The sequence below is a fragment of the Leptinotarsa decemlineata genome, unplaced genomic scaffold (assembly GCF_025532065.1).
Source record: "Leptinotarsa decemlineata unplaced genomic scaffold, Ldec_3_MD MMD2_tig00000505_RagTag_RagTag, whole genome shotgun sequence".
NCBI classification, from domain to species: domain Eukaryota; kingdom Metazoa; phylum Arthropoda; class Insecta; order Coleoptera; family Chrysomelidae; genus Leptinotarsa; species Leptinotarsa decemlineata.
Genome location: NW_027412549.1, coordinates 7,615,321 through 7,643,064, shown reverse-complemented (window position 1 = coordinate 7,643,064; position 27,744 = coordinate 7,615,321). Strand labels below are relative to the sequence as shown.

General features: G+C 33.8%; 1 protein-coding gene and 1 long non-coding RNA gene across 2 annotated transcripts; one reads left to right on the top strand and one right to left on the bottom strand.

Moving 5' to 3' along the window:
• Positions 1-4,412: 4,412 nt before the first annotated feature.
• aph-1 (gamma-secretase subunit Aph-1) lies at positions 4,413-5,349 on the bottom strand. The gene is given in 2 exon segments (XM_023169585.2): positions 4,413-4,584; positions 4,587-5,349. Coding segments are annotated over 2 exon segments (720 nt in total). The 5' UTR covers positions 5,263-5,349; the 3' UTR covers positions 4,413-4,540.
• Positions 5,350-6,348: 999 nt separating this feature from the next.
• On the top strand, positions 6,349-27,478 carry LOC111513382 (uncharacterized). The gene is made up of 2 exons (XR_012465150.1): positions 6,349-6,778; positions 25,543-27,478. It is a non-coding gene; the product is annotated as an uncharacterized lncRNA (long non-coding RNA).
• Positions 27,479-27,744: the final 266 nt, after the last annotated feature.

Here is a 27,744-nt window from a genome sequence, read left to right as displayed (position 1 = left end):
ATATTAGAACGAGCAACAGCTAATAATTTATATTTTCACTTCAAAATTGCAGTACCTAAGAAATATGCAATTGCACTGAGTAATGAATAGCTTCGAGAATCGAATTATGTTACCTATAAAGAAATTCGCAAAACTTACACAACCATCAACGACGTCTGCTCATGTTCGGGTCGCGTTCTCGGCGATGGCGCTTCATTGCTTAGACCGCTTTTCTACCGCGCCCTCTAACCCCGCGCATCGTCTCCCGTCGTCTTACAGTAGACGCGATGTGTAATGTCGTACTGCGTTGCGTGAAGTTATTATTATCGTGATAACTTTTTAACGATTCGTCCAAATTACTTAGACAAAGACAAAGTTATCTATATCTACTCAAAACGATAATTGTATCAATGTTTATAAGAATTTGACAGATATTCTAAAATGTGCATTGTAAAAAAAATATCCCATTCAATGTATTTGAATCATAGACGAATGCATTTTGAATACATGGTCGCCACAAAACGCCTCTTATCGTTTATGATTCATTCTTCATTACAAATAAATATTTTAGCGTCTCTTTCATTATACTGTGTGTTTTCTAAACTATATTAATGAATTTACCACAGATGTATGCCGGTGGTAAAACGATACTTTTACGTGAAACAAAACCTGTAATTTTTACATAAAAGAAATTCTTATATTTCCGGAAACAGGATCTTTAATCTAATCAGTATGATCCAGCTATGCAAACCAATTTAATAAGTATGGATTGTAGATGTGAGGCTTATTTCGTGAAATTTACATATATGTAATAATTTTGGTAGACTAAATCGTGCAATAAGAAAAGTTAAACAATTTTTGTTGAATATAGTCTGCTGCCGTATTACAATAAATACTAGGACAAATGAATATTTATTGAAAAATATAACCAGCAATCGACTTCGACATCACTTCAAAGGCTATGGACTTGACTTTAATTAACATGAAATTCTAGATGAATTTAAAAATAAAAAAAACTTTTCTTATAATTGGTTACAATTTCATCAATCATAAAAAAAATGATGTAGGTGAATGTAATTGAGTTAAAATAGCTTTCTTTTCGGAATAATTTTCTGTTGAAATTAATATTTGTGGTCTTTAATTTTTTACATTGTGAAAACCTTTTTCTTAGATTAACAAAATATATAGATAATATCGATTATGACTTTCTACACTTAACATCACCACTAATAGTATTATTCTAGTAAATGGAATGCATTTTTAAATGGCACATTTGTTGTTTTCTCGAATTCTCAAGCTAGCAGAATTTTGTCAATGAATGAAGTGTTGTTATTTTTATTTATTTCATTACTTTATTCTCTTGTAATCGTCAAAATGTTTTCTGTAGCTCTGAAGGATGCGTAAATATTCGAAACGTTGTCATCTTGTGACATTACCAAGAAAAGACTATCTATTAAAAAATTCAAAATCTCCATCTACTATTTAATAGTTATTTGCATCGCTTTAAGGAAGTATAATTTGAGTTTCTTTTCTTGCTTTTTGCACTATTATATACAGGGTGATCAAATGAATCAAAGGCGTTAAAAAATAAATCATCGGGAACCTGTCAACTTTTTATGAAAAGGGGCAGATTTTTTCCACTTGCACCTCTTAGTGAGAGTAAGAAACAACTCAAAATATTTTATTAGGAGTCGAGTAGGATGCCATGTTCTTGAAATTGTTTAATAGTTTGGTGGAAAAATACAAAAAGTCAAATCATATTTAGCTAATTACTTTCTTGGTATTTATTTGATGGAATGTTCAAAAAGATACCCATTTGTTTTCTGTGGATTGTACTTTTTAGATATCCCCACAAAAATTAATTTTGAAGGGATAAATCTGGTCACCATGGAGACCAGTCAATACTATCTCTTCTTCTAGTATAATGATGCAGAGGAGCAGAGTAGTGTTGAAACACCAAAGTATCATCATAATGTTGATAATTTGTAATGATATCAGTCAAAGTAGGGTTTTGATAGCATCGTCCAGTAGTTGTAAATACAGTTCGTATTACAGTTTGGATGAAGAAAAATTATTATTCCTCAGAGAAGCAAATATTAACAAGATCACCATTTTCCACAAAAAGAGGCAGCATTCAATGGCCTTCAAATTTGTATCCCACAATGTTTTTTTTTGTTGTGGGGATCTAAAAAAAATAGAATACAACCAGATAATCATTAGATTTGCATTGAAGAATCAAAAGTAAAATTTAAACAGATATACGGTTAGAAAAAGAAAACCTTGTTTGAAGGTGATTGACAATGTTTCGTGGTGCATTTCATCAGTTCGGACTTCCCTTGTCTAATGTAATATGAATTGATTTGAAATCCATGAAAAAAATTAAAAAGATTACCGAAAAAAACAATTTTATTAAACAAAAAACTGAAATTACGAAGAAATAACATAGGTACAAGCAACAATCAAAAAAATAAAACATAGAAATATTAATAAAAGCTGAAAAATAAAAATATTATTAAAAAAATGAAAAATTAAAATATTCCAAACCAAGTTACGTCACGACATTTCGATTGTTAGTGTCCATAATCGTCCTCGGGTGATAACTGGACTTATTCCTCCGAGATCTGACTATTTATAGGTCATCTGACTATAGATCTCCACAAGGAAGAGAAGCCGCCACAACCAGTACTTGTACTTCCCTACATCAGAGGATTATCGGAAAGTATAAGAAGAATTAGGTCCAAGTATAACATCAGGACCTCTTTCAGATCTGGAAACACTATCCGTAGCAGCCTCACAAAAACCAGGTCTCCAAACGCGGACTGCGACTCCAAGAATTGCATTTACCGGATACCCTGCGAGTGCGGAGAATCATACATCGGTGAAACTAAGAGGTCATTGAAAGTTCGCATTGCTAAGCACAAGAAAAACACACAGCGAGGAGAAACCAGAAAATCCGGAATAGCAGAGCATGTTTGGACTGATCAACATAACATCAAGTGGGCTCAAGCTGAATTCATCCACAAAGAGGAACATTGGTTTAGGAGAAAATTCAAAGAAGCCGCGTATATGTTGTCCAACAACGCATTTAGTCAAGCTAACGTAGAGGTACGTAATATATGGAAACCTCTAATCAAACGAAAAACGACCAACTCCCGCTAAACCAATGAAGCGAAGAGAGGAAAGAGGGGATAGGTGAAAGCACTCGAATGACCTATAGTCAGATCTCGGAGGAATAAGTCCAGTTATCACCCGAAGACGATTGTGGATACTTACAATTGAAACTCGGTGACGTAACTTGGTTTGGAATCTTTTAATTTTTATTTTTTGTTAATAATATTTATATTTTTAATTTTTCAGTTTTCATTAATATTTCTATTTTTATTTTTTTGATTGTTGCTTGCATGTTATTTCTTTGTATTTTTAGTTTTTTGTTTAATAAAACTGTTATTTTCGGTTAATCTTCTTAATTTTTTTCAGGGATTTCAAATCAATTTATATTATATTAGACAATGGAAGTCCGAACTGATGAAAAAAACTATAGGCAAGCGACCCTGTATACTTCCTGTTTTTCTTACTGCTATGTTCCTCAGAACTATATTTTTGGTTTAGAAGACATCTGATAAACAGATATTTTTTTTAACTTTTTGAGTCCTATATCACACAGGTAACAGCCGTAGCTGTCTCTCTGGTAATTTCAGTAGATTTCACCGAGCTGATGACAACAGTAAGCCAGAAACACGTGTCTGCAGTTTCCTTTTTTTGTGCTTAATTTATGAATTTTCTTTTTATTAATATATAAATGAACCCTCATAAGTAACATCAAATTTGAAGGAAATATTTCATCAATAAAGGAAAAACAAAAATTATAAACTGATGTAGGAATATAGTACTTATATAGTTTCAGAAACAGAAGGGTGTTTATGAAAGTTTAAATTAGCAAACCCATGACTTCTGAATGAGAATGCAAGAAACGTAGTTTTGTGAAAGATTTCATGATTATAGAAAAATCAAAATAAATCCGGACCTCAGATTATGATTTGAATATGGAATGTTTGAGAAAGTGTCTTCTATGAAAAACAACAAAGGAAAAGATTCATTTTACAGTTTTATTGATGTTTCTGAAGGTACTGACAAAAACTTTTTTTTTTCAACAAATAAAAAAGCTCTGGATTTGCTCAAATATTTTCCAGAATAACGTAAAGGTCCAACAATGATCTCAGCTACCTGCAATTTTATCAGCAGCAGCTAATAAATCAATAGTCTTGCATTATGCAGTTTTTGATCACTAAATGAATTTATATTTTCCATTTATACTGGATGTTTACATGAGTGATAAAATATGTACTTTCAGTCAAAACATTTACCCTATACTTTCTTTTTGCTTTATAAGATTTGCAACAAATAATCACTACACTATTATTAAGTAAAAGGCATTTCAAATTTACAATTAATGTTTTAATAGATATTTTATTACAAATACTTATACTATGTAGCTTCCGAGTTTTGTTTAGATGAGTGAAATTAAATAATAATTTATAAAAGACGTAAAACCATTCAGATACTATTTGAATGAAATGCAGCTTTTGAAAGAAGCGTATGATCCCCAGCAACTTTGAATGCCAAACAACCTGTTACTACCAAAATAACATACAATGGTACGAGGCAAGCCGAGTATGGTTGACTTCTGTTCAATAGTGTTAAGCAAGAGACTAGTAGGTGACATACTATAACATATATTATATGGACTATGTTTTTATTATCGAAAGCATTGAAAAATATTACGCTCCAAAATGTGTGGAGTAGTATAAAACATAAACTTATAGCAGAACTTGCGAGGAAGAACATTTCGGTGCCGGATTTGAGTCCCATGGTCCCAGGTCCTACAGAATCTGCTACAACGTTGACTAGCGAGAATGCTCCACTCATTACTCCAAACCCCAGTCCACTCACATAAGCCAAAATATGTTTGTTTTCAATCAAAGTAACACTGTCATCCGTTATTTTCTTCAAGCCATTTTCTGCCTTTCTCAGTATCTTGTATATAATAAACCTGAACACTTCTTGGAAAATAACTGCGAACACTAATCCAAATGCTAAGTCTTTTCGTAGGGGAACTACAATGTACCACACCAATGAGGAAAATAATAGGGACAGCAGCCAGAAAAATGCCGCAGCTATAAGTATAATAATCCTTACTGGGTCATGAACTATAGTGAACAAAAACATTGCAAAGGGTGAGCCAAAGGCCAGAAATGTACAACCAAAAAATTCAGCTACCGTCATTTTACTGCTCACATTTAAGAAATAACGAAAGTGAAAAGTTTATACATTTGACATATTTTGATTTTAAGTTTGTCATTTGTCAAAAATTATTTATTACATCCTTTTCTTTTCAATTTATTCTTCTTCTTTTATTATTTGTTGCGTTCATTTTATGGTCTCCACTAAAATGTTATTTAAACATAAGATAAAAAAATTTGATTTGTTTTTTTCCTCTGGTCGCGTTTTTCTTCAACTTATTCAATTCTGAAAATGATCCCACATTTTTTTTTGTTAAGAAGCAGAGGTAGAAGGCCAAAAACTTTCTTTCCCAAGAATAAGTCATTCCTGAAATTATAACACATTCAATTTGAACAAGATTCCTTTTGACTGAGATATAATCAAATAGGTGAATGAATGTCATAACGATGTCATCGATGACACAAGTAGATCAAACTCATCCGTAACATGAAAATCATAATTTATGAATGAATTGTGTGTTTTTTTATAATGCTATCCAGATTGATACTGAAGAGCCCTAAGGCAAGTGTCTTTCGGCGAAACATCGATGTCTACCAATGAAGATGACAGTGGTCCATGTATATTGTGTAGAAATCCTGTGAATGATATCTGATTTAATTCCATAACGAATGTTTGCAATACAAACTAAGAAGAGAAAAGTGTTTTCTGAATAATTCAGTGTTCTTATAAAAGTATTTGTTTCGAAAGAATTTTTCTTTCGTGTAATTCAATGTTTAAGTATATGAAAGTAGCTGTTTCAGGAGGGCTTTTTTTTCCAGTCTTTGCATGATCTACACATCTATGTATAAATTTACTTCTTTAAAAATTGATTACGTTATTCCTTTCTTAGGAAGATTCCCACATTTTTTATATCAAGATGGAATAGTAGTAAGCCAAAACCTTTTTTTCCAAAAATTATTGAGTTGTATGTACCTGCTGACGAGTTAGACTATCATGTATCATCGAATGTTTTTTTTTTTCACAATCGTCGTCCATATTAACCATAGATAATAGGGGTGGCTGAAGTTGGGTGCGGGTTTTGCTCAAATGTTTTCATTTTATGACTTTTGTGTAAGCTTTTGTGGTATGTTCCCTCATAATGATGCTAACCGGGGAATACAGCTTCCTATAAATCTTCCGAAGTGAATACTATCTGAATACGGAATAACAACATGAGCTTACGGAGTTTTGTAAAAAAGATGAGTACAAACCATAATTTATATAATGATTTAACCTTTGAATTTCCAATGGTGCACATGCGCATTACTTCAATAGAGGCCATTTAGAACGGGCGATAAATACTATACAATTGGCTTCACTTTCAATCTTTCAAAGCATATGTAGGTGCTTGATCTGCCGTATTGTATTGTAATCCACATATAGATTCAAGATTCATAAACATAAACATTGGTGAATATATCAAATGAAATCATCGCTACTCAAATTATTGAATAATAAGCGATAACTATCGTAATTCAATGAATTAATCAGGTGATGTGTTGTGATTTTGATTCTAGAGGTAAGGCATGCAATATCAATATATCAATGACTATTGATTTTTGAAATGAATGACTATTGAACTGAAATCTGAAGTTCATAAGCCATCTTGTATTTCCATAGTAATAAAGGTGTGGTTATGGTTTCTCCAGAAAAGTTATCAGAATGAGAATAAGTGATAAGGTTCATTACTGCTTGTTTCCAGCGGCGGCCTAACCCATTGCGAGGCTCCGGGCGGCAAGTCTTTGTGAGGCCCTTTGCCTCTCGTGAAGAGTGCGTGAATAACGCCTCAAATGTTATATTATAATGCACATGAAATAAAGCAAAAAGTTTTTTGTTATTTTTTGATATTATTGAAAATGGAGGCGGTAAAGCAAAAAAATAAAATCTGTAATTTTCAGTTTTTTGCAAATATCTCAGAAACCGTTGATGATTTTATAAATCTGAAAATACCACTGTGTTGCATCCCTACAGTGCATTGTAGTGTGCTATTATCCTCAATCACACGACGTTTCGACAAAATCTCATTTGTCATCATCTGGCGTTTTCTGTTAAGTGTTCGGAAGTTGACCGACTTTACTCGATCCACTTCCTCCGACTATATAGGTAAATTGATGTTTGTTACGTGTTCCGAAGTTGACTGTCCTTACACGATCTGCTTCTTACTATACAGTGCTAGTCAAAAGTCCCCTCCCCCCTCGTATCTTTTGAACGGGTATACTTCTAATAATGAAATTTGGAGGGTGGAAATAAACGGATGTAGGCTTCTTAACTGGTCATAACAGGTGACGCAATAGTCATAAATGACGTCACAAGGCCACTGTGACCAAAAATTTTAAATGGGACCCTATGGCAAGTGACAGCTCGTTTGAAAGGTATTGAAAATACCTATTCAGTCATACCAATTTTGTTTGGGTTTCGGCTGATTTTGATTGATAAATTGAAGAAGAAATACGAAAATTATAGTTTCGCATTTAATTAATAAAGATTTAAGAACCAGTTCTTATAATAAGTGTTCAAAATGTGCTCCATCTACTTTCTGGCAGTAATGCATCCTATTGCTAAACTCTTGTCGTACTCGTCCCAGTGTGTCAGCGGAAATTGCCCTACATTCTTCAACAATTCGTTGTTTCAGAATGGCAATACTGTCAGGTGCTGTAGCGTAAACCTTAGATTTCAAGTACCCCATAGAAAAAAATCTAATGGTGTAAGGTCCGGTGACCGAGCTGGCCATTCGATCGAACCTCGTCGTCCAATCCATCTACCACGATATTCTTCATCTAGGTAACGTCTTACTGCACCGTAATAGTGTGCAGGAGCACCATCTTGTTGAAACGTTATTTCCAAGTTGTCGAATTCATCTGGATTATCTTCTAGAATTTCAAGAATTAACGCCTCAATATCAGTTTGTAACATCTCCAGATACAATTCACCGGTTAAGTTAGCATTGAGAAAAAGAGGCCCAACTATGTGGTTTCCCAAAATACCTGCCCAAACATTTACTTTTTCTGGAAATTGAGTATGTTTTTCACGAAAGATGTGAGGATTTGTGTCACTCCAATACCTCACATTTTGAGTGTTAACATTTCCATTGAGAAAGAAAGTACTTTCGTCACTAAAACAAATTGTCTGTATGTAGCCTGGTTGTTGGTTCATTTTATCGGACATAGTTTCACAGAATTCTAGTCTTCGGTCGGGGTCATCATCTGAAAGTTGGTGCACCATTTTTAATTTGTATGGATGAAATTTGTTTTTAGCCAACACCCTTATGTACTGTCCTTTGACTGACTTCACAGATATACGCAACTTGGGCTGTGGAAGAAGTAGGGTTCACTACCATTTCTCCAAGTATGTCAATTTTTTTGTCATCACTAATTGTTGGTCGACCAGATCGTTTGGCATCTTGAACACTACCTGATGCTTCAAACTTCCGAAGAAGCTCCCTCAAATAAACCCTCGATATAGGGCGATCGGGGTACCTCTCATTAAACAGTCGTTCCGCTGCATGGAAATTGTTTCTACATTCACCAATTATTAAGATAGCTGCTACTTTGTCGGCTACAGTACGTACCATTTTGCCTATGTAAACACTTAAACGTCTCGTTAAACAATAGCTTAGGTAAATTTTCAAGGTATAAACACTTTTGACAAGTAGATAATTCAAACACATCAACCTTTTTGACAATGAACCAGAGGCGTACTTTAAAATCTTTATTAATTAAATGCGAAACAATAATTTTCGTATTTCTTCAATTTATCAATCAAAATCAGCCGAAACCCAAACAAAATTGGTATGACTGAATAGGTATTTTCAATACCTTTCAAACGAGCTGTCACTTGCCATAGGGTCCCATTTAAAATTTTTGGTCACAGTGGCCTTGTGACGTCATTTATGACTATTGCGTCACCTGTTATGACCAGTTAAGAAGCCTACATGCGTTTATTTCCACCCTCCAAATTTCATTATTAGAAGTATACCCGTTCCAAAGATACGAGGGGGGGAGGGGACTTTTGACTGAGTTCTTCTTCTTGATTGACCTCTTCTTCCCGTAAATGTATGAAATGTTGAATCTAAAGTTCTCACGGATGGGAATGTTCTGAACTACTATTATCCTTAATCACACGACGTTTCGACATAATCTCATCTGGCGTTTTCTGTTAAGTGTTCGGAAGTTGACCGACCTTACTCGATCCGCTCCCTACTATATAGGTAAATTAATGTTTGGTACGTGTTCCGAAGTAGACTGTCCTTACACAATCTACTTGCTACTATATAAATATTGTTGAACTCAGGTAAAAATCAACAACAATATTTATACAGGTTGTAACTGAATAAGTGTAAAACATTCAAGGAGGTGATTCCTCATCGAAAAAAAGATAGGATATTTCATATAAAGAAATTTCATTGGAGCATCCCTTGTACAAAAATTTGTATAACAATTTTTTTCACAAGCACTAAAAAAGTTACAATATTGAAATTAACCTGACGTTTTGTACTACCAAAAAGATACTTATCCAGAAATTTATTTGGTTTACCCCGTGGTTGTAAAGGGTGAAAACGCAACCCTAAAATTTATTTCCAATGCAACTTTTTATCTTATTATTTGTTTACCATTTAAAAATTTATTTCCGATAGCCTGTTTCATTCTAAACAAAAAATGTCTCCTGGGTTTTTTGCCCAAAATAAACCAGTTCGCAGCAAAAAATTATTTTAGGAACAACTACCGAGATACATCGTCATAAATGCGAAAATACGAAACTAATCTATCTAGTAGGTCGCTGTTAGCGATAGTGACAATTAAATTGGTATGACGCTGTCAGTTTGTTAATTTTCAAAATTGAATCAATACTAATTGTGTGTTGTTGTTCTGTTCTTATATGTTTCTTTAATAATTCACTTGTTATTAAAATGGCATACACAAATGAGGAAATGGCCGATATGCATTACGTTTACGGTCTGTCGCAGGGGAATGGGTTAGAAGCTTCTAGAAGATATTCTGAAATGTATCCTCAACGGCAGCATCCTTCACATAGAATATTTGCTCGACTTCATCAACGATTACGAGAATATGGTTCATTCGACAAAAGAACGCAGGATTGTGGTCGCCATCGAGAAGTTCGAACACCACAGCTTGAGGAAACAGTACTCAATTCGATTGAAGAACAACCTACTACCAGTACTAGAAAGATTGCTTTCCGGCTAAATGTTGATCATATGACGGTATTTCGAATTTTGAAGGAACAACTCTTATACCCTTACCATCTGCAACGAGTACAGGCACGAGACTTTCCGAACCGTCTTGAATTTGTAATTGGATGCTGGAAATGATTAGAAGAAATTGTGACTTTCTGAAGACAATATAATTCACAGACGAATGTAGTTTTCTCGGGACAAGATTATTATTTTTCATAATTACCACATATGGGCTGATGAAAACCCTCACGCTATTGTCGAAACTAACCATCAAGAACAGTTTTCTCTTAACGTGTGGCTCGGAGTTTATTGGGATGATTTAATTGGGCCTCATTTTCTACCTCCTCGTTTAAATGGTGAGGCATACGTTCAATTTTTAAGAGAAGTGCATCCAGTACTGCTGGAGGAAGTTCCTTTGGGCGTCAGAAGGGATATGTTTTTTATGCATGATGGGACCCCCGCCCATTTTAGTCAAGTAGCACGTCAGCATTTAACTGAAACATATGCAAATCAGTGGATAGGTCGATTAGGACCACAGAACTGGTCCGCTCGATCCCGGATCTCAATCCTCGCGATTTCTCTATCTGAGGCCATTTACATCATTTGGTTTATCGTACTCCTGTTCGCGATGTAGAGGACTTAAGAAACCGCGTAAGAAATATGGCTCAATGCGCCGACGTCTAGACGCATGCGTAATGTCTGAAGGTAGACATATTGAACATTTAGTATGATTTCTGCATGTTGTGTGTTTTGTTATTAATAAATTAGTTTTGTTTATTACCCTTTAATCGTTTAATGCAGGTACTAACTACAAAATAACAATAAATCCAGTTCGCATTTATGACGATGTATCTCTGTAGTTGCTCGTGAAATAATTTTTGACTTGCCCTAAAATTGCCACTTGGATTGCTTCGTTATTTACGAGTCCCTCTCGCTTATGCACTTTATTGCAAACAGACCCTGTTGTGGTAATTTCTCCATCAGTTGAATTACATACTTATGAGTTGCATGTCTTCCGTCATGTAATTCGTTAAATATTCTAGCAGCAGCTCTTGCACAATTATTATTTTGGTAGTATAAACCTACAATTTCAATTCTTTCTTGCAAAGAGTAAACCATTTCAGCGAAACAAAATAAATAATGCATCAAAGTACACTATCAATAGTGACTACAAATTCTAGTTGACAATGTCAAACTTTAATAAAAAGTAGAGTTTTTTGTTGTTTGGATTTTGAAGTAGAATAAATAGCACAGTTAAACAGATTAAAGAGGGTAAATTTTCGTTATGTGGACACCCGGCGATTTTGAAAAAATGTATGACTGTACTTACGTATTTTGATGCGTAGATTATGAATCCGAAAGAAAAAAGCGGCGCTCTCCCTTATTTAAAAGTTACGGCCCTTCAAAGTTCAGAAAAGGGCAACTTTTCAGCCTTCTTTTTCACTAAATAAACTATTTAAAAACACAAGCATTCATTCACTAGGTCACCTTTACACCTTATTCCTCCTTCTTTAACACTTTTCGCTTCAATAATCAACATTTTTCTTATAAAAAACTTAATTTAAAAACGAATGCTTCTCCTGGTGGCATTATTCTATTTATAGGTTAGTTACTAGTGACATTTCAGAAAAAGCGGTTGGTATTTGCCGTCGCCTACTATTTCAAATTCGTAATACACCACCAGAAACCAACTTACGATCTAAAGAATGAAGGTAAAAAACATTTGAATTACTTCAGGAATATGGACTGCATCAGTCGTACCAACCATATCATTAACCTTAAAAACGTAAAATACAGTGATATGTAACCAAAAAGCAGCTCCGTACATTTTTTAACATTTTTATAAGAAAAATGTTGATTATTGAAGTGAAAAGTGTTAAAGAAGGAAGAATAAGGTGTAAAGGTGACCTAGTGAATAGATGCTTGTGTTTTTAAATAGTTTATTTAGTGAAAAGAAGGCTGAAAAGTTGCCCTTTTCTGAACTTTGAAGGGCCGTAACTTTTTAAATAAGGGAGAGCGCCGCTTTTTTCTTTCGGATTCGTAATCTACGCATCAAAATACGTAAGTACAGTCAAACATTTTTTCAAAATCGCCGGGTGTCCACATAACGAAAATTTACCTTAAAGAGTTTGAACTGTTGTAAAACCCATTTTAGTACAGGCAAATAAGATGAAAGTAAAAAATAAGTAAAATTTGCGCTATTAAAAGAAAAATTGTTTATCTCATAAACTAACCACTCTAACCTACAAGTATTATACATTTTTGAAATCAGCTCAAAGAGGAGTATCCAAATTTTACATAAAAAATATGAGAAGTAATTAAAAAAAAGGGATGATGCTGGTGAGGGGGTGGCTTTCCAGTAAGTTTAAATAAGCCATAATGGTTGCCCCTTCCAACATAAATTGACGTGTTTTTGGATTTTTCCTAAATACCAGTATTACAAAAGTTATTAAAGGTGGATACTTTCATCTGAAAAGCACTGTATATATATATATATATATATATATATATATATATATATACATATATATATATATATATATATCCCTAGACTTTTCCGATGTATATATATATATATATATATATATATATATATATATAAATACGAAGGTTATCGAGTGTCTTGATATAGATAAAGGAGTTTTTTAATCGGATGATGGGCCAAAAGCTCGAAACACGTGTCTATGGTTTGCCACTTCCTTGAGTGCTATATCCGATTAAAAAACTCCTTTATCTATATATATATATATATATATATATATATATATATATATATATATATGTATATAAAACATAATAACGAATAAAACAGCATACCTGTGCTATGTGAGGATATTTAATTTGAAAATTTCAATTTCGAAAAAAGTCTTCAACATCAAAATGACAACTTTTTGTCATTGAATAATGTGAAATACTTTTTCAAATTTTTTAATATTGTTCATCATGGTGATTTATACTGTGTTAATAGCACAGGATGTATTCAGATTTTTATTTTTTGTTAGTAAAAATAAATAAATTTTGCATACAATTTGTTTACCAAGAAAAATTGTTGAATAAATTTATTTGAACGTAATGTTGGTATGAAAAAATAAAAAAAGCTTCATTAGCAGAAAAGGGAAATTTGATAGAAACTTTAGTTAATGAGCCTGAAATGAAATATGCCACTTTAATTGATAGCCAAGCACTCGAGCGATCTCAGCAAAGTATTTTCACGACCTGTATGTAATGTGAAATATCGGTCAAAATAATGATTGAAGTATTTTTATCGTATTCAATCACTACAAGTAATAGCTCAATTCGCAGATGTTTTCTTTACTGTTTACTCATTTGATCGTGTTGTGTTAGCATGTTATCGAAATACGATACTGTATGTTTTACTATATCAAGTCATCAATCATAGAATGCCAGTATGGTTTTTTCTCCAAGAGGAACATAGAATCAAATTTAGTAATATATGCCGACTACATTTCAACTGCATTAGACAATCGAGCCCAGGTGGACTCAGTGTATACTGATTTTACAAAGTCGACCATAACTTTCTTATTTCAAAACTTGCTGGAATCGGTGTACAGCAGTGGTCGCCAACCTGTCGATCGCGAGCTACCGGTAGCTCGCGGAGGCAATTATGGTAGCTCTCACAACGATTTTAATTTAAAAAATACAAACTGCAAAAATCAGAGAAGCTTCCGGAAATTCCACAAAAAAATCTAATTGTCATAATATTAAACATAAACAGCGGCAACGTTGCGGTGAGCGATCTGCCGCTGACGCCATCAAGCTAGAATCGGCTAGAACCGACCAGCCGGACCAGCGCGTTAGTGTTCGAGAACGATCTGGATTGCTTTGAACGGGATAAATACGCACGGCGCGGCGACATTGCGCTTAGTTCAAAACTGAACGCGTAACCAACGTCCAGCGGTTGGGTTAGTAGAGAACAACAAAAATAATATTATGGCAAGCAGTTGTAAGAAGGTAAAGACATACCACTTTCATTCGGAATGGGAAGAACAATACTTTTTTACAGAAGTTAAAGATAAAAATGTGTGTTTGTTATGTAATACTTCGGTCTACGTTGCTAAAAAGGGAAATATTGAGAGACATCATAAAACTGTACATTCTAATTTTGAAAAATCATTCCCACTGCATTCTGCCGCCAGAAAGGAGAAACTGAAACAGTTAAAAAAGCAGTTAATTGGACAACAATAAATATTTTTAAGAACAGTCGACAAAAATAAGGCTGCAACTGAAGCATCGTACCGTGTGTCCCAGATAATTGCACAAAAAAAGAAACCTTATGAAAACGGGGAAATGATAAAACAGGCGTTTTTAGAAGCTGCTGATTTGTTATTTGCCAACTTTAGAAATAAAGACGAGATAGTTTTAGCTATAAAATCTATGCAACTTTCTGCTAATACAGTGATGAGACGTGTAGAAGTAATGAGCAATGATATTTTTTTACAGTTAAGAACTGACTTAGATAACTGTGTTTATTTTTCACTTCAACTGGATGAATCAACAAATGTCGTTGACACTGCCCAGATGGCCGTGTTCGTCAGGATGGTTTTTAGTGATTTTATGATTAAAGAAGATCTTTGAAGTTCATTCCACTGAAAGGACACACTACTGGACATGAGTTGTTTTCTCATTTAAAAAATATTATTTCTTCCGAGAAAATTCCAATATCGAAAATGGTAGGCTTGACAACCGATGGCGCTCCAGCTATGGTGGGTTGTGATAAGGGTCTGGTGGCGTTATGTCGTAAAGATGAAACTTTTCCGCAATTTCTCTGTTACCACTGCATTTTCCATCAGCAAGCATTATGTGGAAATTTCCTAAAACTAAACAACGTTATGAAACTGTTGGTAAAAATTGTGAACAAGATTAGAGCTCAAGTGTTACTAAGAAGATTATTCAGAACCTTGGAACAAATATTTCAGACCACATGACTACATGCCTTTTTTTGTCAAGGAAAAGTAAACACGATTCGAGAAGCGAACCGATGATAGAAAGAAACACATCCCATAGCTATAGCTACATTGATTATACAAAACTTGACACTGTGTTACATACAAAACGAAAATTGGTTTGATGTTACAAATTGCAATGAATCACAAAAATCATATGATAACTTTATTACTAAATTTGAAAAACATTTAAAAGACTGCACTACAAGACACATACGTAAACAAAATCTTCGCACAAACTTAAACCGTGGATCACTGTAGGTTTAATCAAATCCATAGAGCATAGAGATAAACTGAAACTGAAAATGAATAAAAATATGAACCCAAAATTGAGAAATGAATATAAGCGGTATAGAAATGAATTGAGTAAATTATTAAGAATTACAAAAAATTACTATTACAGAAATAAATTAAAGGAAAATAGTAAAGATTGCAAAAAACATGGGAAACAATCAATGAAATAAGTAATAGAAATATAAAACAGAAAATATAGGGGAAATCAAATTAAAAGATAAGATATTTAGGGAAGATAAGGAAAAGGCAAACGTTTTCAATGAATATTTTGCTAGTGTTGGCACAGAAATGGCTAAAAAAATAAATAAATCATATAGAATGACCCCACAATTTTTGAACGACAAATCAATAGTAAATTCAATATTTCTCACCCCGGTAAAAAGAAATTATAAACATTATATCAAAATTAAAAAACAATTGTGCACCTGGTCACGATGAAATTAGTTCCAAACTTATAAAAACTTTACACAGAGAGATTATATAGACAACCCGTTGTCTATATAATCAATTTAATATTCAAAACTGGCAAAATACCACTGCAATGGAAATATTCCATAGTCACTCCCGTTTTTGAATCTGGTGATAAATCCAATCCCAGCAACTATCGACCAATTTCTGTAATAGATAATTTTGCGAAGATATTGGAGCATGCCCTCAAAATTCGCCTACTGGAATTTTTTGAAAAAAATGAGGTATTAATAGAAAGGCAGTATGGATTCATTAATGGAAGTAATACTGAACTAGCTGTTTTAGATTTTAGATTTATTTAGGCAAGCATCGGATGCCTTAGACAATTCAAAAAAGTGTCTTCCCATGAAGAACTCTTAAATTTATATGGAATACGAGGACCAGCAAATAATGTTTTTACAGATTATCTTTATTGTAGAACCCAACGGGTCAAAATAGGTAACAATGTTAGTGAGCTGGCTATAATCTCTAGTGGCTTACCTCAAGGACCCAATACTATTTTTAGCATATATTAATAGTTTGAGTCGCATAAATAATTTCAAAGGCAACTCATATCATATGCTGACGATACTGCAATTATCTGTACAGGTGATACATGGCTACAGGTATATAAAGTAGCAGAAGAGTGTTTGGGTAAAATACAAATTTGCTTAAGTAACAATCTTCTCAACCTTAATGTTGAAAAATCGAAATTCATTACTTTCACTCTTCTGAGCAACCACCAACCTGTCCAACAAAAAATGTATTTACATATGCCAAAGTGTTCTGAAACCATTTGTGAATGTTCATATATTGAGAAAGTAACTAAACCAAAGTATTTAGGAGTTGTAATGGACCAACATCTGAGATGGGATGAACATTTGCAATATATAGTAAAAAGACTCAGACATCTAAGCTATAAAATGTATGAACTCAGGGATATACTCACAAAAAAAAGCTTAATTATTGTTTACAAATCTCTTGTTGAGTCAGTTATATGATATTGTATCACAGTGTGGAGTGGAATGTTTGAGAATGTGCTAAATATTGTACAGGTGCTCCAGAATACAGTTTTAAAAATAATGTTGAAAAAAACAGACAATTTGATACAGAAAAACTTTATTCTGAAACTAATCTGATTGATATAAGAAGTAAGTATGCACACCAGTGTCTTATATGAATATACTCAAACAATATCAATTATTCTAAGGCAGATACAAAGTACACCAGAAATGTACATAATTTATCCATTGATATACCCCTTTACAATACCCAACGTTCAGTCTACTATTTCGCTCCAAAACTGTATAACATGCTTCCCCTTGAAATAAAGATAAATACCACATTTCTAAAGTATAAAAAAAATACAAAAGAATTCATAATTGTAAATAATACCGTATAAATAGTTTATTCAAACATACCCAATAACCCAGAAATATCACTCAGTACATTTTCTAATCTTCCAATGTGTCTCTCAGTGTATGTGTACCTATTTCCAATATTATGTAAACTAGATGTATAGATAATTATAGGTACTTATTCTCATAAAATATACCAGCTTCCTCTGTCTATTCACTAATACAACTGCAACAGTTATTTATTCTTTTATTACTTTTGTAATAAAATATTTTTATATATTTTTAAAGCACTTCCACGGGGAGACAGACGGAAGCACATTACAAGCCACCTGCGCTTAGGCTGCTTTCCTCAAACTCCTAGTGGTCCTAAAAATAATATTAATAAATTGTATATTAACATATTCCAAATGAAATTGAATTGAATTGAATATGCTGATGACTTAAAAAGATTAGAGATTGCTCAAAGATTCAGGAAGACTTCAATGCTTTTTTGCAATAATGTAACCTCAATAAATTAAAACCTAATATTAATAAATGTGCATGTATATCTTTTTGTAGAAACAACATTCCGATACATTTTCAATACTCCCTGGGCAGTAATATTATTAACAGAGTAGACCAAATTAAAGGTCCCCATTTGGATTATGTAATGAATTCCTGCAGCAAAACCTTGGGATTTTTCTGCAGAATATGCAAAGACTTCAACAACGAGGCAGCAATCATATCTATTTACTATGCAATTGTTTATAGTAAACTTATTTCGAAAGTGTCATACGGAGCCCACATTTTAATACACATAAATTATGATTAGAAAGAATAATAACCGACTTAGTTTTTATATGAAATTATAACAAAGTGTTATGACTCACTTAATCTAGTATCAATTATTTTTTATCACGTTCCTCATAGGAACACTAGAAATAGAAAATTACTTGCCAGTCCGAATTTCAACACAAATTTGGGCAAAAACTCCCCAATTACTAGAATGTGTGATTCAACAAATACTGTATTAACGTAGTGGTTTTCTCTATTACGTTATTCCTTTAAAATAACTATGAAAAGGATATTCAACACATTAATTCATTAATTTTTCTTGTATCTGCTGATCCCGAGTATCTCTGTAACCACTACTATCAGTGGATGCTTCTATGGGTATTTACTTCTTTGTATCCCAAATTTTGAATAAATAAATAAATAAATCATATACCCGTCACTATACAGTGTGGTCCAACGAAAACTTAACACCTCGATTTTCCGGCGTTAACATGAAAATGTGGAAAATCGCTCGAACCCGTCAATTGCTGATTCGAGGGGGAACAACTTTTCCGCTGTTTTCATCCCCGTGACTTCAACCCCTAACGGGGGTGAGCACAACCCCTTGATTTTGAATAGGGATGAGGGGTGTTGAGATACCTCATTTTGAAGATCTTATCGTGTACTATCTGCCCGTAAAATTTCACTTCAAAATATCCATCGATAATGAAATAACAGCGAAAATAGTGAAAGAGGCAATATGGAATTTATCTCGAGAATATTATTCGTATCCGACGCATTTCAAAGGTATTGAGTGGTTAATTTTTTGTCCAAAAAAGTAGACGGACCTTGTTTATGTACCTTAGTCTATCGTGAATTGTTAAGAACGGTACAAGTGTGTACAAGCGATTGTAAATTTGTAGTGGAATTAAAATGGTGTATTCCGTAGAAGAAAGGGTGGAAATGATAAAATTATTTTTCCGAAATAACGACTCTGCGCGCACAAGAGCGGCTTTATTTAACGAACGACATCCTGGAAAAAATGTATCCGCTGCTTACGTTGTGCAACTGGTTGCCAAATTTGACGCTACTGGCTCAGTTGGAAACAAAAAGAGGGTGCATGAAAGAGACGAAGCGAGGGACGTGGCTGTCTTAGGTCATATAGCAATGGATCCGACCGTTAGTACTAGGAAATTGTCCGAGGTATCTGGTGTTTCACGCACAACAATCATGAGAATCCTGAAACAACATAAATTCCATCCGTATAAGATACGATTGGTTCAGGAACTGAATGAGGATGATCCCGATCGCCGACTCCAGTTCTGTGAAGTGATCAGTGAAATAATTAACTGCAATCAAAACTACATGTTCGATATCTGTTTTTCGGACGAGTGTTCATTTTACCTTAACGGCATTGTAAACCGGCATAACTGTCGGTATTGGTCAGATGAAAATCCACGATTATTTCGTGAGGTGTATACACAGCGCCCCCAAAAATTAAATGTTTGGGCGGGTATTTATGGAAATCACATAATCGGCCCTTTTTTTCTACCCGGTAATCTCACAGGCCAACTTTATCTCGATCTATTGGAGAACGCTATTTATCCAGCCCTCGTGCAAGTATTGGAGAATGCAGAAGACCATCAAACGATCATTTTCCAACAAGATGGCACACCACCTCACTTTGTTCAACCGGTGCGTCAGTTTTTAGATGACAATTTTCCTCACGCCTGGATTGGAAGAAGGGGACATATTGAGTGGCCACCCAGATCACCGGATCTGGCTCCACTGGACTTTTTTCTATGGGGTCACCTGAAATCCAAGATTTACGCTACCCAGCCTGAGTCACTGGATGATTTGCGAACTCGGATCATTAATGAATGCCGTCAAATTACACCAGACATCTTGAGTAATGTACGTGAACGTTTTCAGCAAAACTTATATTACTGCATGGAAGTGGATGGTGCCCATTTCGAACATTTAATAAAGTAATCACAAAAGTACGTACTCTTCCACTCTTTTACCTGTCATGTCGTTATCGATGGATATTTTGGAGCGAAATTTTACGGTCAGATAGTACACGATAAGATCTTCAAAATGAGGTATCTCAACACCCCTCATCCCTATTCAAAATCAAGGGGTTGTGCTCACCCCGTTAGGGGGTTGAAGTCACGGGGATGAAAACAGTGGAACAGTTGTTCCCCCTCGAATCAGAAATTGACGGGTTCGAGCGATTTTCCACATTTTCATGTTAACGCCGGAAACTCGAGGTGTTAAGTTTTCGTTGGACCACACTGTATATAAAATCAATATTGATGTACCAGATACATTTAGTCGAACTACTTTGCCATCGAAATTATCTTTTGGTCGAGATAACATTCAATCAAAAATTGCATTATTTCACTCACGAGACCAGTGAGTGAGTCAGTCTATCTCCAGCTATTATTTCAATTCAAGGAACCTTGACAGAATCAACCATGATTTACTCATTTACAAGACGCCGTCACTAGTATTCAGTAGAAAATCATGGAATTCGTTCTTTGAGTTTTTTGAAAGGGATAACTCAATGTGTCGAAGTAGTAGGTTGTACATCTCATCTGATGTCAGCGGGTGTCCCACAAGGATCACACTCGGGTCCGCTTTCATTCAATATTTTCATCAATGGCTCATAACTTGCATTAAGAATGCTCAGTTCTTTATTTCAGCAGATGACCTAAAACTGCATCGTTCTATAAATTCCCCACACTATGCGGTTCTCTTGCAAAATTATATTGGCAACTTTGTTTGTGGGAGTCATTTGAATTGAAAATGAAGAAAAGAGAGTTGAAACTCTCTATGTTTTTTACCACTTTTATTTGTAAATAACGTTACTGTAGTTTCGTCTATAAGGACATTTTCAAACTTATACATTGAACATTATACATCAATTTTCAAACTTAAACATTAATGTATAATGTTTAATGTATAACTAATTGAAAATGTCTTTATAGGACAAAACTGCAGTAACGTTAGTTACAAATGAAAGTGGTAAAAAACATAGAAAGTTTCAATACTCTTTTCTTTATCATGATTTCCTACCACGTAGTAACGGCTACATCCATCAATTTATTGAATTAAAAATCTATATTGAGGCGTTATTCATCTGAAAAACCAAGTTTGTTTCAACACTATCATTTATGGACGATATTCATGCTTCGGTTGACAGTAGTAATTTGTGTTTACTTGTGTTGTTAGATTATTCAAAAGCTTTCGACACGATTAGCCATTAGATTTAATTGGTTTTGTTAAAATATCCCAGATTTTCACCCAACTCAGTTGAACTAATGAAAAAGTATCTTAGTGATCGCTCTCAGTGTGTTCTATTAAACAAAATCAAATCAAATTTTCTTGCTACTCGGAATGGTGTCCCGCAGGGGTCCATTTTAGGGCCACTTTTGTTTGTAATATATACATCCCAATTACCTCATTGCCTTCGTTATACAGACATACATAGTTACACTGATGATACGCAGATATACATGTATTTCGAGGAATCTTCTGTAGATGATGGTTGCCGAAAAATTAATATAGATTTGAAAAGTCTAACTGAACTTTCGGAAAAATATTGCCTCTCTGTGAATATCAACAAATCGTTTGTCATGATTTTCGGGAGATCAGCAACTAGGAAAAAGTGCTTGAACAATATAAGCATCACTATCGATAACTTGTCGTTACCAATAAAAGGCGAAGTTGACAGTATGAAAAACCTTGGTTTGCTGATAAATCCGTCGCTAAGATTGTCATCGCATGTCTCACTGATTTTGAAAAGAGGGTATTGTAACCTCAAAACAATCTACCGTAACCGTGAACTACTGAATTGCCAATCTAAACACATTCATTGCGATGCACTTCTTTTATCCCATGCGAACTATGCTGATGTGGTGTACAGTCCTTATCTGTTACAAACCGATAAGAGAAGACTGCAAGTATTACAGAACTCATGCGTCAGATTGATCACTGGTTCGCGGAGACGGGATCATGTGACACATGACTTACCAAAACTGGGTTGGTTGAATATGAAAATCGGCGTATCTTACATTCATGTACTTTATTTCACAAAATAATAAATCACATGAAGCCTGCTTATCTCTGCAACAAACTCAGGTTTCGGACCGACGTTCCTAATCTTAATTTGAGATTCAAAAACTTGCTCACTTCCCCTCACCACAAAACTTCCCATTATCGTGGATCGTTTTCTTATAACATAACCTGGCTCTCTAACAAATTACCTAACGAACTAAAGAATTCACATTGTATTATATTCAAGAAGAAAATTAAACATCTTTTGCTTATGAATGAAATTCCTAGCATGCTGAATTCCAAGTGCTAGTATCTATTTCCGTTTTTTTTTTCTTGCATCAACTTCTTTTTTTTTCTTTTTAATTATAGTATTATACATTATACATGTGTTCAATGTGTCTTGCATACCGTTTTATGTAGTATATTTTTAATCGTGTTTGTTTGGTGAAATGTTTGCTTGTTTGCACTTGTGTTTATGTTTACATAGGTGCACACGTTTTTTGGTTGGATGGAAAAGCAAGGTCTGCTCATGTTGCGATTTCTCCGTGGTATGGTCAGAAATTGAATCCTGCCACTTGATAGAAGGTTATATTTTTGTTTATATATATATATATATATATATATATATATATAATATATATATATATATATGTTACCGGCAAAGTTTAATATCAGGCATTGTATAGAATACCTAGGCATTCTATACATTGCCAAAAGTAAGCAGGCAAAGTGTGAAATTTTAAACATTTCATACTTTGCCTAGGCATTCTATAGAATGCCTGCTGGAGTTCCGGCAGAGTTAAAAATCTGTCTCGAGACATTTTGGATTCCATTAACAGCGAAGAAGATTTGGAAAGAGTGGTTAATAACATGCACCCAACAGAAACACAAACAATGTCAAGTCTAGAACCTCCACTCCAAACCGATCATAACACTTCAGAAGTTAATGAGGCAACCGTTGATGTCTCGGTCAGTTCTAGCCTTCTACAAATGTGTAGCGTTTGTTTGCAGCAAACTAATGAGAAACAAAACTGCACAAAATGTTTAGCGGACATACATATTTCATGTGGCCATTCAATTCAGGGGTGTGATGATACTGAAAAAACCTGTTGTGTGTCCCTTGTTTTAATTCGGAAAATATTGATAAAGAGAGGAAGAGGTCAAAAGCTTGTCTTGAAAAACAAGCTAAGAAAATGAAAGCTAATTCCGATAAAAAGTTTCCCCCCGTCACCAAAGGAGTCACTGTTCGTGTTCCAATTCCTGACGTTGACAAAGGAAGAGGTGACTTGAGAAATATTCTGGCAGTGGTCATGGATACGACAGAAGATGGGTTTTACAAATTAGGGACCGCCAACGGAGTTTTGAAACAACTGTACGCAAGGTCACAGTTTAGATCCTATGTTCAATACATTTCATGTTTGTTATTTGCAATAAACAATTTTTAACAATGTTGTTCATTTTATACTTTGCCTGGAAAACTTTCGACATTCTATATAATGCCTAGGCATTATACACAATGCCTAGGCAAAGTTTGTACAATTGTTAAGAAATGAGTTTATTTCATACTTTGCCTGGATTCACTCGGCAATGTATACAATGCCTAGGTATTCCATACAATGCCTGAATTGTACACATTGCCGGTAACATATATATATATATATATATATATATATATATATATATATATATATATATATATATATATATATATAATATATATATATATATATATATATATATATATATATATATATATATATATATATATATATATATATAGTATATATTTTCTTTGTATTTTGTTTCCTATCAATAAAAGCAATTATTATTATTATTATTTGAATTTGTCGGTTGTGAGTTTTGAAGTGTTACAATTGGAAATTTTCAGTAATTGAAGTATTTCATAAAAAATTAATGAATTGAAAAAAATCTGTTATTATCCGCAATCATTTTTCACCTCGTTCCAAAAATTTAAAGTTCATCACTCCCACGGTGTGTGGAGTGGTCGTTGGTTGATAATGCTGGCGCGCCCTCCCGAATGTATCGCGGCTTCGAGGGATAGGGCCTGACCAGCGCATACTACGGTAAAAAAGTAATAATGTCTATTTCCAATGAAAAATAAAATGATACATGGTATGACAAAATGGTTTAGACTTTCATGGCTGAGGTTTTCAGTGTCATTTCTTTTCGAATTTTATACGCTTTACGAAGCCGAAAAGGTAGTCATCGGACAGCAAGCCATGATGGTTAAACCTCTGAAGAAGCGAGCCACTCGCGCCAGCGAAACGTCAGAAAGAAACTCCAAAGATCTACGGCTTTCAAACTCGAAAAGAAATGACACAGATACATGGTATTCTCCTTATGCCACTCAGAAATCCCAAGTTTACCCGAAGGTGCTCTACCACTCAAACCCTTGCTATTTTAAATATATAATATAACTTACTAGCCTAATTGATCTAGTTTCTGGCATTTGCAAGTATTTATTGAGATCTAATACCTACTTCGAGCCATAGCTACTGATTCCACGGCTTGAGACAGCGACAAGATTTTTAATACTCCAAAAATCATACTGAATACAATGCTATCACTTTTGATATCACCAAATTTGCCTCACTATGAATAATATAAACCCTCAGTAATATATCTTCAGTATACAGACAGCAATTAGTTCCATTTTTATCATACGTTTAACGTTTTTATCCAAGTGAGGCCGTACTTAATAAAACTGAATCTAGTCCACTTGGACTAGATTCAGTTTCAGGTCCACTTCAATTAAGTTTCTTCAGTCAACCATTGTTATCAATGTTTTTTCAAATTGACCGATTAGTAGAAATATCAGTCATAATTAAAAACCTAAAATATTTTGAACGATTGAAGAAACTATATTTATGGCGTTCAGTGCTTTCAACACGTCTGAGTGGCTGATAGCAATCCAGCAAAGAATATCAGTTGAATGGTTTCAGTGCTAAGTTTGCACTAGCAAAGCATAATGTGCTGCAGCATATTCAAATGTTTTTTCAAACTTGACGACCAAATATTTTAAACGCAGTATATGATAAAAATGAAGAAACTTAATTCAGAACACGGAGATATTATTGAACACATGAATTCAAGTTCAAGACACTTGTAGGAAGCATATGATGAAGGCAACCATATTTTATTTCTTCGAATTGATCAATCATGATTATTTATCATTCATATGATCCGATTCTTTCAGATATAATCCAGACGAAGCATTGCCATGACGTTAGAACTTGTGAATCCAGCCAAAATTTGGGATAAGTTCATTTGTGATTCCTGCCATCGCTTTCTTTCTGTGGGTCCAATCAGACTCTATCCAAATAAAATCATAAAATGCGGAAGATGTTCCAAAAATGATAGCTACTGTATGACAGCGTCCTTTGGTTTCATTGACCGGCAATTTGCATTCAAGTGTGTAAACAGGTTTGATGGTTGCAGGAAGTTATTACTCAACAATCAGGTAGAAGAACATGAAAAGAACTGTTTGAGTAAAAAATTCATGTGCCCCCTATGTCCTGTAAATGATTTGGAATTACCTACATTTTTATTTCTGACTCACTTTAAAGAGGTACATAAGCGGCATGTATTGGAAAAACCCTGGATATTTGTGAATTTGGAAGAGGGTGAGTTCCGTGATGTTAATAAATTATATCTGTATAACATAGATGACCATTTATTATTCATCAATTTCAAGTTAAACTGGGATGATTCTACCCTTTTTCTTAGTTCACAATATGTAGGAGATGCCGTAAAAGCAAATAAAGTGATGCAGAAATATTCTCTATATTCCAAAAATAATAATTCAGAACTGAAAACTGAAAGTATATCCTGTGACTGTTTTGGTTCTCCTAGGCCTAAAGGAATTTCAGTGAAAAGGTCTAAATTTCAGAGTAACAATTTTATCATTTTGGTTGAGCTGGACTTGGAGGAAATCGAATCATTGGAAATGCCTTTATATAATATGAAAATGGTTGACACTGGTGACTTTGTAAATTTACAAAGAATATTTTTGAGTCCAGATTTTCTGAACTCTAATCCAAATTATTCTATAGATATCTCAGGCACTTCATTGGTGATAAAAGAAAATGATTATGAAAAATTCATTACTTTTCAGTGTTGTATTTGTTTTGTTAAATTGCGGGGTTCAGAAATCAATGTCATTCAAAGTAGTAACAAAAGTTTCTGTTCGTTCTGTGTCGAATACTACAAAGCCAAAAAACCCAATACTAAGATCGATACATTTACGATACCTCCGGAACTGCTTGCACACCTTAAATTTTTCTGTAAATGGAATTGTAATGAATTGATTCCATATTTTAGATCATCGATATTTCATGAAGAAAATTTCTGCTCACAGCAACCATCTAAAAATTGTCCTGTAGAATCTTGTGTTTTCGAAGGAAAACTATATGAATTACAGAATCATTTTCTAGTCAGTCACCAGGATTCTAAATTGAACTTGAACTCTAATCAAACCTACATCAAACCGCCGAGTAAGCCTAATGCTTTCCCTACTAAAACACACAGAACTGGTTTTCTCTGCCCTGTTCCAAACTTTGGTTTTCAGAACCAGGAAATTGAAAAGTTTTCGTACTTTTTTGTGCAGAATACCTTTGTGCTGCTGAAAAAATTGGATGAACAGGAAAAGCATATTTTTTTTATTGATTACTGTAAGAAAGAAGATGCTAATAACGATTTTCAACCGGCAGTTAGTATTTTCGCACCAAATTATGTTGATACTTTCAGAAGCAATTTTGTACAGGAAAAGGTTTCTTGGAATACACTTTCAATGAATGTTATTCTAGAAAAAGTGAGTCCTTGAACATTCTTGAAAATGTTTGACTAGTGACTAGTTGGTTGAATAGTACATAGGTATCTTTATCCGATATTGTAATGTTATTTTTTATTGTTTTCAATCAAATAATATAATATAAAATAAAATATCATTATGATGATTCTTAAGAGGTTCAGAGAGTGTACTTATAAAAAATCATTGAAAGGTCTTCAAAAAATAGTCACCAGTATACCATTGTAACCTTATATTATATCTGATTTATTTGTTTTGCTGTTATTTTTTGAAAGTAATATTACTTGTGACATATAGTTCCAATAAATATGAATAATATGTTTAATTATTTTTTATTATTGTTAAATATATCCATAAAAATTACAATATTTGTATATTCCTTTGGCATTTTCACCACACTTAGAAACAAATTTTCAGAGGACCTATTTTTGATTCCACACATAGTAAACTTGCGGTTTTAATGTTTGAACAATATTAAATCGCCATTGACAAATAGTATTCTAGTTTATAATGTGGCAATATCACGAAATGTTTTCTTTGTGAACAGTAAAGAGTAGGTGTCCAAAATAAATTACTATAGTTCGTTCAGTA